Raw genomic sequence first — 16,254 nt, forward strand, 5'->3', positions numbered from 1 at the left:
TATGGCATTTATTTTTGTTATTCATTTTTTTTTATTTTATTGTTTTGTTTTGTGTTCTTTTTTGTTTTTGTTGTTGTTGTTGCATAAACCCACAAATCTAGCAAGCATAACTAAGGGGGCAAAGCAGGTTGTAAACTTTAAAACCATTTTGCCTCGAAAATATGAATTGCCCCCAAGTACCTATATTTCTCCATTATTACAAATTATGACAACTGTTTTCAGTGAAATGTGTAATTTTTATTTAAAACCATTTTTTTTTTCAAAAACATGATTTTTACCAAAATATATATTTTTTCATATCTACAAGACTACAAACTTTCTAGTGAAATAATTAACAAGAGGCATATGAAACCTACAAAAGAAGGAGCAAAACATTGAGAGTTCATTCTGTTGTCGAATTTTGAATCGTTTCGAAAACACTTTATTTTTATTTGTTATTTTGTTTACGACCTCTTCAAATGCTTGTGTGGATGTGCCCCCTCCCCCATAGAGATGCCACTAAGTACCAAAGAGATAGGTGTCTGTAAGTTTGCGGTTGATTGAAGGACTTTCTAAGTTTCTATCAAAGTGGACATCGCAGCTCATAAGAAACTGTACAGGGCTCATGTTACTGTATTAGTGTCATGCATGGAGCAATGCTTGTAAAATTCAATTAGGGTCAAAGGTAAAATGGGTGTTTAGGGACTCCAAGGGAAACAATGATAGTAGAGCATTGCCATACAACTTCTGAGCTCCACCATCCTTCATGATTCAGATTGCAAATCATGTCCATAACTTGGATGCAGGTCAATCGCAAGACTCCATTGTTTCTGAGCATGCACAATGCCTTAAACAACATAATTCCCTATTCCCAAAATTGCTCTTGATTTTAATGGGGGGGGGGGGGGTACTTCAATGGAGAGCAGAGATTGGATGCCAGTTCTAACCACGCCATAGACTATCTACATGTTTCAGCCTGCATATCATGTCTTATATTATGTCTAATTCAAATGATAGCCTAATTTGGTTTCTTAGCACTCATCATCGGTTGTTATGTATATTATTACCATAGCAACGGGAACTAAGAGAGATTAACATATTAGATAAGTTTAGAGCACCATCTGACATCACACTGTCTATAAAAATAGTCATCAATTTTTAGTAATATATTCTTTTTTTTCATCTCACTGCGTTACTGTTGCTAAGGAGAAGCCAGCCCTGAGCTACCAAAATTGCCACTTTAGCTCATGTCAAAGTGTTAACTTTAACTATAACTCTTTTGTTAGAAAGGCAATGAACTTGCAATTTTTATCATATTTGTGGGCAGTATGAATTATTAATGAGAACTCTTTTTTAGATATGGGAAAATATGTGTTTTGGTACATTTTATATTTTTGGGAAAAAATGGTCGCCATGTTTTTTTAGCAGCATATTTTCAAGGTAGTCCACCTAAAGGTTATGCAGGGTTATGCAACATCCCAAGTCTCAAAACCTTCTAAATTTGGGGTTTGCCCCAGGATATGCTCAGGAATTAAAGGGAAATCCAAACTTGATAGCAAACTACTCTAGAACAAAGGAGAAAAATCAGAGAAGCATGCTGGTGAAAGATCGAATGAATTTGAACAAAAATTGAGAAAATTATAAAGTTGCAATCGCTATGGATATTGACTTTTCAAATTGGCTGAATCAGTAATGTCACTGTGATTTAGTGGGGACAAGTTTCCTGTTCGTTCCAACACACAAAATGATTGAAATTTCAATTTTTCAAAAATGTATGACTAGGGAATGGTCTTTTCTTTTTAGAGGACCTGTAATGATATACTCTCCATAATGAATCCGTCGCACATGTTCAGTTACCCGCACATTAGCCGGTGATAGGACATTTACTGTATAGCTTCAAAATACTGGAATGATCTACCCCTTAGAATTAGGCAGCTGTCTCCATCAGTTATTACCTTCAGAAAGGCCTTAACAATACATATTTTTTGCAGTTTGTACATGTAGTTGTAAGCCTGTTTTTCTTATTACATGTATATGTATTTATGTTATTTTGATTTTCATTCACTGTAAGCGCTTTAGGCCTTATGGGAAAAGCGCTGTATAAGTAATAATAAAAATAATAATAACATATTTTGAATAGTGCCACAAGGATGAAGGCAATTCAGGAGAAAAAGAGAGATACATTGCAATCCACTGACCAAATCGCCAATTTGAGATTTACATAGCTGTAGTGATCTCATACACTGTGTATCAAACATTCATAACATATTTATTATTGGTCCAATACATTTCAAGCTTTTGCCGTTCTGGTATTTCTGATTTTTCTGATTTTTCTGCTTTCATTCAAATGAATTTACAAGGGTTGGATTGCCCTTTGAATGAAATTGCTATTGTTCATAATTCAAATTTTGTATGTTCCCTTCTTAAAGTGTTTCTCTACTTTTTCTTACATTTTTTTATTATTTCATGTTTGTATGTAAATATTTGTAAATTTTCTACTGGTATTTGTCAGTAAGTATTGTTCAATTATTTACTTGTAGGCAACACTTGGCCACAGAAATGTATGTATATTGACGGGGTCCAGACAACTCGCCACAAAGACAACCTGCCCCTGGACATCTCGCCACAATACCCTGGACAACTCGCCACAGGCGAGTTGTCCAGGGTGGGGTGCCTTTTCGGACAAACTCGCCACACTTTTTTCACCTCATGATTTCTAGATCTAAAATGAAATGAAATTGTCATTTTTTCATGATTTTCGTGCTTTCATACGATTGCCAGATCATTGGGATAACTTCTCGGTATATAGATCTAGAGGTCTATAACAGCTGCATTTTTCTGTCCCAGAAATTTTTTAATGGTAGGATACTTGAAGCACTGGCGTACTGATGGGGGTGGGGGGGGGGGGGGTGGGCAGTTGACGCGCGAAATAAAATTGGAACGTGGTTTATTTCTGGGTTAGTTTCGTCAGAGGCGGCATTCTTCGTTGAGGGGGGGGGGGACACTGTACCCCCACTTTTCCAGGTTCCCCTAAAGTGCCCCCTTATCCTTTGTAAATGTCCTTTTCCCTTCTGATAATTTTTAATGGTAGGAATTCATGGAAGGATAGGCCTACTGGAAGCACTGGCGTACTGATGGGGGAGGGGGCAGTTGGCCTGCGAAATAAAATTGAAATGTGGTTTATTTCTAGATTTTCTGGGTGAGTTTCGCACTTTTGCCCACAGTCAGAGGCGGCATTCTTGGTTGGGGGGGGGGGCACTGTGCCTCCACTTTTTCAGGTTTCCCAAAAGTGCCCCCTTGTCATTTGTACATGTCCTTTTCCCTTCTGATAAGTGCCTACTTTCTTTCTCAGATGTTTTAATTATAATGTTACTCATAATTACATAAAAGAACTTTTCAGTCTTTCTTCATTAGATTGTCTTTAATATTCATCATGTAATTTTTCAAATGGGACCTTATACTTTTTGCTCGCTTGCTCGAAAATCGATATTCAGTCCATCACACCAAATTGCGAAGTACGTTGCTTAAACAATATGTTGTTCCATGCAAAGAAATAAACAAATATTGATGTCATTCGTGGTAGTGTATTCATAATCTTGACGAAGGCGTAGGCCTTTACACAAATATCTAAAAATGGTTTTTATTATTGTTGATGTGTCCCTTTGTAGGTGCCCTTTTTTTCAGAAATCCAGCCATTCTTGCGATCATAGGCGCCAGAAGTGGGGGCAGGGTACTCGCCCTCCTCCCAACGAAAAAATGTGTGTGTGTGTGTGTGTGGGGGGGGGGGGGGTGGGGGGTCAAAACGAATTTCCACTCCCCCCCAAAAAAAAAACAAACAAACGAAACAACAGCAGTATAAGCAGTATAATTGATTACTATTTAGTGACCAAAAAGAACATACAAAAATAATAAAACCTGAATTGAATCAAATTAAAATGATATTCCATGTATCCGGAAAATTTATTGTGAGAGGACGGGAAAGCGTGTGTGTATTTTTTATTATATGGGTAGATCTATCTTTAAACTTAAAGTTAAAGAACTTCTGGAAAACTTTGCTATAAAAAAAAAATCAAGAGGTAGAGAAAAGGTAATATTAGAATGTAAAGATACGCCAAAGATACATAGCAGCATTAAAAAGTTTCCTGAGACATGAACTTAAAAATCGAGAAGTTATCCGGCGATCGTAGTCGTAACTCGTAGTGGCTTGGGTTTGTCCAAAATAGATTCTTATTGCGGGTCTTGTTGCAAGCGCAAGGAAAATCATCTTTATTCTTTAGAACTCTCAAAATACTCACAATTTCCATGTTTCCTGTCATGACTGTGTTCATAAAAGCACGAAAATCATGAAAAATGACAATTTCATCTAAGATGAGGGATTTTAGATCTAGATATCATGAGGGGAAAAAAGTGTGGCGAGTTGTCCGAAAAGGCACCCCACCCTGGACAACTCGCCTGTGGCGAGTTGTCCAGGGTATTGTGGCGAGATGTCCAGGGTATTGTGGCGGGATGTCTTGGGGCGGGTTGTCTTTGTGGCGAGTTGTCTGGAATTCATATTGACATGTTTAATAGTATTGGCTTTTTGTTCTTATTATGATATACCAAGAATAATTCAAGCCATGATTTTAGGTTGAGGCAAATGGGAGACACATACTACCTTCTGTCTACCAACATGATAGTGTGTCAACAAAATCCAAAGGAATGTCTTTTCCTTTAGAATCCATAGTTTGGCTTATTGTGTAATCCAGTCATTAGCTCAATAGAATCTTGTTGTAAACCCCCTGTGGTATTTGGATACCATTATGTGTGAATGCTTTGTATTGTGTGCAGTGAGGGATAGAGTACTGGGAGAGTATTTCAGAGTTGCACCTGCTCAAAGTGGTACAGTCAACTCCACATACTGGTAAGCTGAAGTTGCATGTGTTGAATAATCCCAAAACCCCTACCTATTTTTAAGATACAGATAGATACATGTTATTATTATTATTCTTACTCAGTTATATATTAGTAGATGAGTACTCTGCTTAAAATGAGGATCTCCAAACTAATCCAGACTATTTTACTTCTTATAACAAACCTGATAACAACTTTCCCAGACAAAAAGTCCCTCTAATCTCCATCACAAAAATGAGGGTATTGTGTAGGTTGAGCATCATGTCGCAGGTGTGGATGCATGTGTGTGTGAGAGAGAGATATATATTTTCCTGTTTTGTATATATTCTTTTTTTTACAGCCATGCCAACAGATACTTAAAATAGAAAATACTTCAAGATACACTCTCTAAAGTATGGACAAAAACACAAAAACAAGACAAGTCTATTATCTTGTAAGTTTTCATGTGTGGGTGTGTTATTGTCATCATACTCATGTAGACTCGACACATAGCATATGCCTACATAGTAGCTGTGAGACTTGAGTGTTTGGCCTAGTTTTGTGTTGCCTTCTTTGAATTTTCTATTTCTAGCTTCCTTCCTTTCAAAAATAGTAGCATGCATTATACAATTTTTTTAGTTTACATGTTGCACAAGAACGTGTGTGATCAAATATTTTGAAGTAAACTCCTCTTGTGCATTGTTGCTCTTAAAAATGTTTCTCACTGTTCCAGTAAATGTAAGTGAAAGTATTATATTTTGTTTACAGTGATTGTGGAAAAGAAAGTGTTCTTGAGTCACTAGTTAAGAAACTGATGTGCAGTTTATCTGATGTTTATTTTGTTCATGACAGAAGGCAGAGTTTTTGTGTGTATCTTGACCCTACTCAACCCTTATTTGAAATGGTACCCCGGTATATGAATATATCATTGCCTTATTACATTAGGTCCTGTTTATATGATTTACGTGGTAACTAATTTTCTTAGTTGTCTTTTAATGACAAATGGCTATATTGCAATCATTTGAGTGATATTGCTATTTTTCCACTTGTATACTTGTACTCGAAGCTTGTCAGAATGTTTGTACTCCGGCCTCCTGATAATCTGTAATTGTTGTTTTTACATTAATAATTAAATGAGACATCGGTGACCTAGCTTCAATGTTTGTATAAAAGTCCATTCCAGGCAGGTTGACTAGATTTTGAATCTAAAAATATGGGACTGTTGTGGAGTTTGGTGTTGGTGGTCAGGCACTGCACAGATGATCAAATGATAGTCCGATGGTGCAAGGTCCAGGGAGTAGGATAGGTGAGGCTATAACTCCAAGCCGCATTCAATGGCTTTGTTGAGGGCTAGCTACCAGGCCCTTGTTTGCCACACCTTTCCTCAGCTTCCCTCCCCTCTTCTGAATGATCACTGTGTAGAGCTCCCCTAGCTAGTAGTTAAGCCTAATAATCGCTGTTGATTGTGTCTCTTACTCAAGGAAGTCCACCACTGTGGATAGTGATTATGTGGAGAAATGAAGGGGTTCATACAATCAAAGATATCTCACTTCAACTCCTTATGGTTGGGCAATGAACTTATTGAATGTGCCTATCCTTCAAGACAAATTTCTGCACAACCTTACATTGTCATCCATTACTGCCTGGGTCTTCATCAACACTCCCCTGATCTTGTCCAGCTTAAAGAGAGATGCCCATTGCTTTACAGTCCATACCAGAGAGATAGCATTACCTGGAGGGGCAAATATGTTTATCTTTAGGCCTCAACATCAAAGTAAATATCAAAGTTTACTGTTGAGTAGGCAAGAGCATTGTCCCCTAATGTTACCAGCAGCTTCTCATGGATATCCTTTGGTTCCTTCTCCTAGCTGGAGCACCATGACATTGATGACTGCATGTTGCTGACCAACATCCATTCACATAGTCATAAGTTAAAAGTCCCAGGTATACCTAGGTCCCCACCTGATGGACTTAAATATTGTCTCCTGTAATGGGAAAGATGAAACATTCATCAGACATACCTGCTCCTTCATAGATGGACTATGAATGTATTGAACGCCCCTCATAGATTTACATGTACATTTACAAGGTTAATCATAGTAGTGAACATCTGACAACAATCTGTTTTCACTGATTTTTGTTTTCTTGCAGATCTCAACTGGGTAATTTTAAGGATTGGTCAATAAAGATGGGGTATGAGGTGACCCGCTTTGATGGTGAGGTGGATGAGGAACTCATCTGTCCGATCTGTAGTGCAGTGCTGGAGGACCCTCAGCAGGTATGGAAATAATTGTTTGAATACCTGGTTAGTTTCATTGAAACAGTTTGAATGTTTAATACTTGTATTTTATAAAATCATGACGTATATCTGTCCTTATAAAATGATAGGTTGAGAGTGGATGTGTGACCTGGCATCTATGTTTCTTATTATGCGTGACTAGGTACATGTTGTATATCATAAGATGTATACCTGAGTCTTGTCAAAGTCCCCATGAGGACCCAAGATGGTCTGACTTTTACAAAGTCTTCTTTAAATTGTCATTTTAGGCACCAGAGTGTGAACATGCTTTTTGTTCTACCTGCATCCAAGAGTGGCTCTCACGTCAGCAGACCTGCCCTGTAGACCGTAATCACATAACTTCTCAGCAGCTCAAACCAGTGCCTCGTATCCTGCGCAACCTCCTTGCCCGCCTCCAGATCCACTGTGACAACGAGGGCTTTGGCTGTGCTTCCATCGTCCGTCTAGACTCCTTGCAGCAGCACCTCCAAGAGTGTGAGCACAACCCCAAGCGTCCTGTGCACTGTGACAAAGGGTGTGGTATGGTCATCCCTAAGGATGAGGTCAAGGATCATAATTGCGTCCGGGAGCTGAGACTCCTGGTACAGAACCAGACCAACAAACTCAGCGAGCAGGAGACAGAGTTGACTGAGATCCGCAGCCAACTTTCTGAGCATCGTCGTGAGATGCAGATGCTCAAGGAGTACATCCGTGCCATACGCATCTCCAACCCGAACACAAGTCCATCAGTTCGTGCAATCGAGGATGAGATTGAGAACAATGAAGTGGTGCGATGGGTGAACTCCATGCCCCTTGCTCGTGTTACTCGCTGGGGCGGGATGATATCAACGCCTGATGTTGTACTTCAGACAGTCATCAAGCGTTCTCTCCTGGAAAGTCACTGTCCAGCACACATTGTTGCTGAACTCATGGAGAATGCACATGAGCGCAACTGGCCACCAGGGCTTAGCACCCTGGAGACACGTCAGATGAACCGTCACACCTATGAACAATACGTCTGTCGTAGGATACCCAGTAAACAAGCAGTGCTAGTAATGGCATGTGATAATGCTCACATGGGGGAAGATTTCACATTAGATCCTGGTTTGGTCATGATCTTTGCACATGGGATAGAATGATCAATTGAAAAATCCAAGGTCACATTGTAGAATGCAATATTCCATGGAAACAATAGAAGAGAAAAGTGAACAATCTCGACAATTGAAGAATTATTGTAGTTTATCCAGGTTTATGCAATATTGCAGTTTAAACAGTACATGCTCAAATTGTGATTTGGGTTTTGTGTCTCCTGATTCTAGTTGGTCATGCATTTTAGTATGTTTCAGGCTACATGTAGCTGTGGATAATAGCTTCTTGAACATGTATGATATACATTTGCCTTGAAGGGAATCAATTTGTTATTTTCTCCACGTGTAGAGCTTTATAGTTTCTTACAATTTCAAATTTGTGTTCTTTTACAGAGTTCAAAATGTCATTCTCAAATATGACATTCATTGCTGATAAAGTTTGCTTTTCCCATGTTAATAATCTAATTAGAACCTACAAAACATATTTGCATATATCTTTACCACTTATTTAAATCTATTTTCTTAGCTGACTGAGCACTTGTATGATCCAGAAAGCAGTGAAACTGTGAAGAGCCATTTTTACTAGATTAAACGAACATTGATTATGAGTAATCATCAAAGCTAAGGAATGGTTGGCTATTAATTTTATTAACAAGAGGGTAATTATTGTTTTTCATATGTGTCTTGCCTGTGGCTTTGCAAATTTATTTCATTTTTCTGTGTTTTTCTGGCTTGCCGTAATGTATAATATATAGAGGTATATCACTTGCGTAGTAATCTAGAATAAAGCTGAGCTTATAATCTGTTACAAAATAATTACTTAAGATATAATGGCATGTTATGTGAGGTCAGGCTCCAATGAGTATGACATACACACTACTATTGGCATCTGGTGCATTGAAATTGTTAAAAGATATGATTAGGATTTAATTATTTAATTTCTAGAAACAATGAGCTGAAGGCCAAAGTCAAATATCATGCTTAGTTTTTGGGTTGGTTGCCACTACCTTCACAAACTAAGCCCACCTTGTTTATTTCAAAGGTTTTGTCATTGAACAATATTTCAGAGGTGTTTTTCTTTTTGATTTGTAGCGGTCACCCCTAAATCGGAGGGGGCATCCCTTAGTATGTTTGCCCATTTACAAGGAAATATCTCTAAAATATTGTGTATTATGATAAAAATCTTTCAAATAAACAAGGTTTGCTTAGTTTGTGAAGTAGTAGCAGGCAAACCCCTCTGTCTTTACTTTGGTCCTCCGCTTAAATGTATGTGTTTTTTTATGAATGAAAACAGAATAGAAAAGGAAAAAAAATAGGCATTCTTTTGTGTAAGGTTTAATAGGATGAACACATGATGTGATAAGATTCCTTTTGAATGCTGACACATGCCTAAGCTTTTATAGTTCTCACACTCTGAATGGGTATACATATATATATATATATATATATATATATATATTTATAAAATGTACTAAACCTGGGTCAAGAGAATCATAAGAGTTGATATGGCTTATCTTGTTCCTTGTTTCAGCACTGGGTCATTATTTTCAAAGTAAAGACCAACAACAGGGCCCCATTGCATAAAACTTACCATTGATGATAACTTTGCCATCAATGGCAACTACCATGGTAACATGGCTCAACAGCTAATCAAAATCAAAGTTTCCATGGTAGTCACCATTAATGGCAAAGTTACCATCAATGGTAAGTTTTATGCAACAGGGCCCAGACTAAACAAAAAAATTACACTACACCAAATGACCAAGATTCAGTTTGGAGTTAGTCTAGGGGTGTGACTGAGGTATAAATCTTTTCTTTTGTTTGTTAGGAAGGCTGGTTGTTACTAGTATTCTTTTTGGTTCTGTTCTCATTAAAAAAAGAAAATAAGGGCTGATGCTGGTGCAACATACCTCTGGAAATGGACAGTACTACACGCAAATGGAGCAATGAGGCTCACCTATTGGATAGATTTGACTTTCAAGAGTTTACAACTACAGATTTTCACAGTTTGTTGTAACATTAGATTTCCATGTACTTGTACACACGATGAGGTTTCTTTATTTTAAATAGTTTTTTTGATGCTAATCATTTTGATTTCTTTCAAGATTTGAATACATAAATGATGAGAGGCCATTACACAAAATGTGCTTTAACAGTGTATTAGTTATCTGCCAACACTTTAGTGTCATTAAAAGTCACCTGTATGAAAATATTTTGTACATGCTTTTGAATTGTGTGTTGCCTTGCCACTTTGTCACTTTGAAATATGAGCCTGTAAGTTATCATCAAGTTTGCATCGTATTTAGTTACATCCATTATGTGAACTTGGAGAAAGTATTAGCTTTTAAACCAGTGCTTTTGGCAAACACATTGGGGATATATTATGTGAAAGTAGTTGCAGACAGACAGAGATAGTTTTGTGGTTTGATGATTTTATGATAGTAAAGCACTCTGCCATATTTATCTGATTCCTGTTTTCATTGTTGGCTATGAATATTCATGATTTCAAGGAAGTACTCTCTTGCCTTATATGCTAAATAGTTTAATTTCCTGAAATTACACTGATATACAAATGTATATCAGTTAAGAGATAAGGAGTATGAAGAAGAAGAAGGAAAACATAAACACCTAGGCTAGTGGACAGAACTCAAGTTTATCTTTTGGTCAGTATATGCTATTTTCTAAGTCTATTCACTTAGAAAAGAGTGCATAAGGAATCTAAATCTGACTTGGGTTTCCTGCACAGGATTTTTATGTTGTCCTTTTTGTTTTGATATTCTTAATATTGTTCAACTGTGAATGCCTGGTAGTTTTTTTGTAAAGTTGAATTTGTATATATACTAGCTGGATGCAATTTATCTTTTGAAGGTACTATTATGCACCTGAGCTATAGCCTGTAAAGTCATTCCAACATTTTATGAACTGCATGATAACTCGGTAATATATGAAGAGGGAAATATATTCATATTAACAAATTGATATCTATTCTGTATGTATCAGAGTTATGAAGCAAAATGTTGTGAGCATCATAAAGCAGGAAAAATAACCACCACCACTACTACTATACATAACAAGTAAGCAAATAAAAAGTACCTTCAAGGACGAACCAACTACCAAACAGAGGAAACAATGTGCAGCTGGTAGCCAGGAATTAACCCCCATAACTCTGTCCAATGATATATTTCTAATGAATAAGAACTTGTAAGGACTCAAATATATTCATATTAACAAATTGATATCTATTCTGTATGTATCAGAGTTATGAAGCAAAATGTTGTGAGCATCATAAAGCAGGAAAAATAACCACCACCACTACTACTATACATAACAAGTAAGCAAATAAAAAGTACCTTCAAGGACGAACCAACTACCAAACAGAGGAAACAATGTGCAGCTGGTAGCCAGGAATTAACCCCCATAACTCTGTCCAATGATATATTTCTAATGAATAAGAACTTGTAAGGACTCAAATATAACACAATTATGGGCCCAGCTCATATAACCCAAGTGCATACAGGCGCATTGATCTATGTACTGGCAAGTCACCTTCACAGTTTTGTTAGTGTTGTGAAACTCGCAATGTATCTGTATCAAAGGAATAGAAATATTATAATGGCATGCAATCCCTAGCATACAAATATGTGTGGGGTGATTGGTTCCCTCTGTACATTCACTGCCCTTCAAAAGTTTGGGTACACTTGTAATCAGAACTGATTTGTCAAAATCGCCCACAATTTTGTTTATCTAATTTGTAGTACTGCAACAATTTGGTATCAAACTGAAGAGTAGACATCAGGGTTCAAGTTGACACCAGTTTAACAAGTCTAGAGTGTTTCAGGTAGCAGTCATACATGAAAAAGGGCAACATACCCTCATCACCGTTCAGTTCTGATTTCATGTGTACCCAAACTTTTGGAGGGCAGTATAATGATAATAATATTTAATAATAGGCATTTCTATAGCGCCGTCTATCTAGATAATTCTATTCCGAGGCGCATTTATTATTACCCTGACTTTAGCCTAGCTGCCGTTTAAACAGCGCTCCAGCATCTCAAGGAATTAATTCCTGCCAGGTGCCCATTTACATCACCTGGGTTGAGTGTGGCAAATGTAGATCAATGTCTTGCCAAAGGACATTAGTCCCGCGGCGGGACTCGAACCACGAACTTTGTGATCAACAGTCCGACGACGTATCCACTCGACCACGACACCTCTACAAGTATGTTGTTAATGTAGACAATTTAAATCTTATGTTAGTAGAATGCAATTTATAGAAATTAAATGCCTGATTTCAGGGGTTTGATTCTGTACATTACAATATCCTTTTCACTGCAGGTCATACAGTTTTAGTATGAGTAAATAGCCAAACAATATTTAATTGTTTATTGAAGCTGTTGGCTGTTGCTTTTCTGTGTTTTGTTACAATATTTGTTGTTAATTGGTGAAATTGACTCGTTTCCCTGTGCAAATATTTACTGAATACTGTTTATATATATGTATTATGTCTGTAAGATTTGTATAATAAAACACTTCTAAGCCTATCAGATGCTTCATATATAGGATAATCTAGTATTTGTATGTGACATTTCTGGAATGAATGTCTGTGATTTGGATGGTCAAGAGACCTATGTTACCATCATTGGAAGAATTTACCCATTTACAGTCAAGTTATGGTCATTGGTAAATAGGTGATTTTCATTGTAGCTGGTTATCATCTGAATATGGCATGATGGTGGTAGTGAGGACTGACTGACTGTGATAAAGAGGGTATTTATGTGAGCAGTGATGGTAGTGATAAATGTATGAACAGTGATGATAGTGATACATGTATGAGCAGTGATGATAGTATAGTAATAATCAACCAATCAGATGGCTGGATTTCTTAATTTTGAGGTATATAATGATGAATGTGACACGTGTGAATGGTGTTGACGTTGGTGAATATGTTAACTAAGGTGATTGCATGTGTGTGTGTGGTGCGAACTGGAATGAGAAGTTCAGGACATTCGAAGTATCATTTTTGTCTCGCCTACATAGCTAATGCGAGAAATAGGCGCCGCTTTTCTGGTGACGGTGACGTCGGCGGCGCGCGGCGTCAACATCAGAAACTTACCCTGGGGTGGGGTTATGTTTTTGAATTTTTAATATAATTTTGAAAGTATAAGTTCTTATTCAATGAAACTTGAACATAAGGGTTACCAAGCATCACCAATCGTGTGATTAGTTTTTTATGTGACAAAGTCAAGGTCAAAAGTCATTTCAGGTCTGCAAATCTAGACTTTGTTGTGGCATAAACATCAGATTTTGAATTTTTAGCATTATTTCAAAGGTTCACATTTCTTGAAACTTGTACCCAAGGGTTGCAAGTATCACAAATGATATGACACAAATTCCAGATCACAGAGCCGAGTTTAAAGGTCATTTTAGGTCAGTAGACTTGGATTATGCTTTTACAACTTGATATGAGAATCAAGAAATCAAATGTTGTTATTTGTTCATATTTCATGAAAGTTATCAATCTTGGTACAAATAATAGTAAATAATTGATTTTATGATTCTTCGTCAATATTCACTTCAAAATGCTGATTATATTCAGAGGATTTCATTTTGGGGGGCCTGCTAATGGGTCACCCTGCCTATAAATAATGTCCCAACCTCAATTTTGTATCATATCGAATTGCGTAATGCAGGTGAGACCGCCAAGAGCGTGTCCTTTGTTATTAGGAATTGATGCTGATGACAAAAATGTTGGAATAAACGAAACTGGAGAAGAGGTGAGATTATGATTTAACACATTAATAAGGGAATCACGCTGAACATTCAATTTAATTAAACTAATACTTTATTATCCAAAATCATACATTGAAATTTGTTTTTGTTTAGATGCTTTAAACGAGATTATATATATATATATATATATATATATATTTTTTTTTTTTTTTTTTTTTTTTTACAGACAATGGATATGACGAAAATAAAGTATAATGATAACAATTATAGGACAGGGGAAATACAAAATATACACAGATAATTGATACGACTATAATACAATATCATGTTAACAGATATAAAACACCAAAAGAAAAGTACAATATGAGGCACGCTGGAGATAATTTCTCTGTTGTTTTGTCGATAATGCTAATTTATAGCTAAGACAAACTAAACCCAATTGATTAAACGTAAGTAATCAATATTGATGAAAAGAAGAGTGGGGAAAAATAAAATCAAAATATCACATAAAATTACATGTTCTAATGATCTTTATTTATTTATTTATTCTGTTGATATTTAAACAGATATTTCAGAAGTTAGAGGAAAAATTAATCTAAGTGTGATCCCTCGATCTTCTTTTCAATTTTAATAATTTATTTTTCTAGAATAGTCGTTGGAAATAATTTAGTGTTTCGTTTCTTTATATGTTATGATGTTTGTATTTCATATTTTATGATCGTAAATAAAACCAAACCAAACCAAACCAAACCAAGTGTCATAGAGCAATACATATACAAATGTTCTGTTCAAAAGTATTCCCTGGTACCACAGTTTTCATAAACAGTCAAATAAAGGTCCGTATGTTCTGATTGCTACTCGGGGTGATCATGTCATCGAGAATTTAACTTATAACTCATGAAGATTACCAAAGACCCATCTAGTAAATAAAATTCCTTAGAAGAATACTCGATTTTAATTGTCTTATCCACAGTCTCTCTCTCTCTCTCTCTCTCTCTTACACACACATACACACCGCGCACACACACCCACACACACTTTCTCTCTCGCTCACTCGCACGCTCACTCGCTCTTCTCTTACTATTCGACTCACCCTCTCATTTTTTTTCTTCCTCAGCGCCTTTTTCTATAATTCTCGAGTTTCGCAGTTATTTCTCCTTTTCTTTATAAAATAGGGACGAAATGTGAGCCACTAAAATACGGGTCCTGTGACGAATTTCCCAATGGTAATCGGATATCTTTTGATATATTTGGATCTGAAAACTCCTGATACGTTTTGTATGTGAATTCATTTAAATTTGTTTGTTTTCACTCGTTGAAAATAAAATATCTAGATTGATATCATAGTGGGGCTCAAAGAAAGAGGAAAAGACGGGGTCAAAGGTCACCACACGCCTACGACTGCATTAATTGCAATAGGATTAGCGATTCAATTAAAATAATAATTACGTCTGACTGCCGAATGACTTAAAGAGAAGGTTGAGTTCTGGGAAGAGGTGAAAAATAATTTGTGAGCATTATCATTCTTATTATGCAAGTGTGGAAGAACATCATATAAGACATGTTCCCTGAAAAGCATGGCTCTTCAAATGCCTTCATATTCGAAATATGTCATGTAACATCGTAAAACTCGGGGGTAGGATTTTTACGCCACGTGTTCGTGTAGTCCCATATACATCTTTCTGTGTACAGTGTTTGAAACTTACCAAGACTTGGCCAAATTTCTTATCATTTTGATGATTCCAGAACCTTGCAATGCACACAAATTCTTATATGCTAGATGATCAACCTTTTCTGGTCGATTCCACACCGATGCTTTCACAATGCAATCGCATGACCAGAACTCAACTTCATCTTTAATAATTATTAATATGTACCAGTCGGAGAAAAGGCCAAAGCGGCTTCTAGTCGATGGTCAGTCCCCGGTGGGGTCACTCAATGTGACTTCCGGACCGCATGACCGTTACCAAAATCGCGGAAAAAGGGGTCAATTTCAAGCAATGTCCGCGGACAAAATATTCCTCGAAATAAAGAAAATAGGGGGGGGGGGGGCACAGGTGTCCTCGAAATTGATAAATAGGGGTCAGGAAAAGGGAAAAGAGAAAACCGGGAAGGTAAAAGAGAAAACCAGGAAGAAAAATTCTCGGAGCCGAGTCTTGTCCTTGAAATATGGTAAAATAGGGGTAAATTTGCGAAAGTGTCCTTACAATCTTATAAATAGGGGTATTCCAAAGTACGATTTTGTCCTTGTTTTGACGTAAAAAAGGGGGTTAAATTTCACAAAATGTCCTTGAAATTGACCGCAAAAGG

General features: G+C 36.8%; 1 protein-coding gene across 4 annotated transcripts in view; it reads left to right on the forward strand.

Annotated features, from left to right (window-relative positions):
* Positions 1 to 9,527, forward strand: part of LOC576486 (E3 ubiquitin-protein ligase NRDP1) — a 28,178-nt gene extending 18,651 nt beyond the window's left edge. For 3 of the 4 annotated variants that reach the window (XM_030973835.1, XM_030973834.1, XM_011666015.2), the window contains exons 3-4: positions 7,000 to 7,126; positions 7,396 to 9,527. In XM_030973835.1, the coding sequence (XP_030829695.1) occupies positions 7,037 to 7,126; positions 7,396 to 8,265 (960 nt within the window). In that variant the 5' untranslated portion in view covers positions 7,000 to 7,036 and the 3' untranslated portion in view covers positions 8,266 to 9,527. Of the gene's footprint in view, positions 1 to 4,559; positions 4,880 to 6,999; positions 7,127 to 7,395 lie in introns of those variants that run through there. The other variant, XM_011666017.2, reaches the window with a different exon arrangement.
* Positions 9,528 to 16,254: the final 6,727 nt, after the last annotated feature.

Source organism: Strongylocentrotus purpuratus, unplaced genomic scaffold (assembly GCF_000002235.5).
Source record: "Strongylocentrotus purpuratus isolate Spur 01 unplaced genomic scaffold, Spur_5.0 spur5_scaffold_7, whole genome shotgun sequence".
Lineage (NCBI taxonomy): Eukaryota > Metazoa > Echinodermata > Echinoidea > Camarodonta > Strongylocentrotidae > Strongylocentrotus > Strongylocentrotus purpuratus.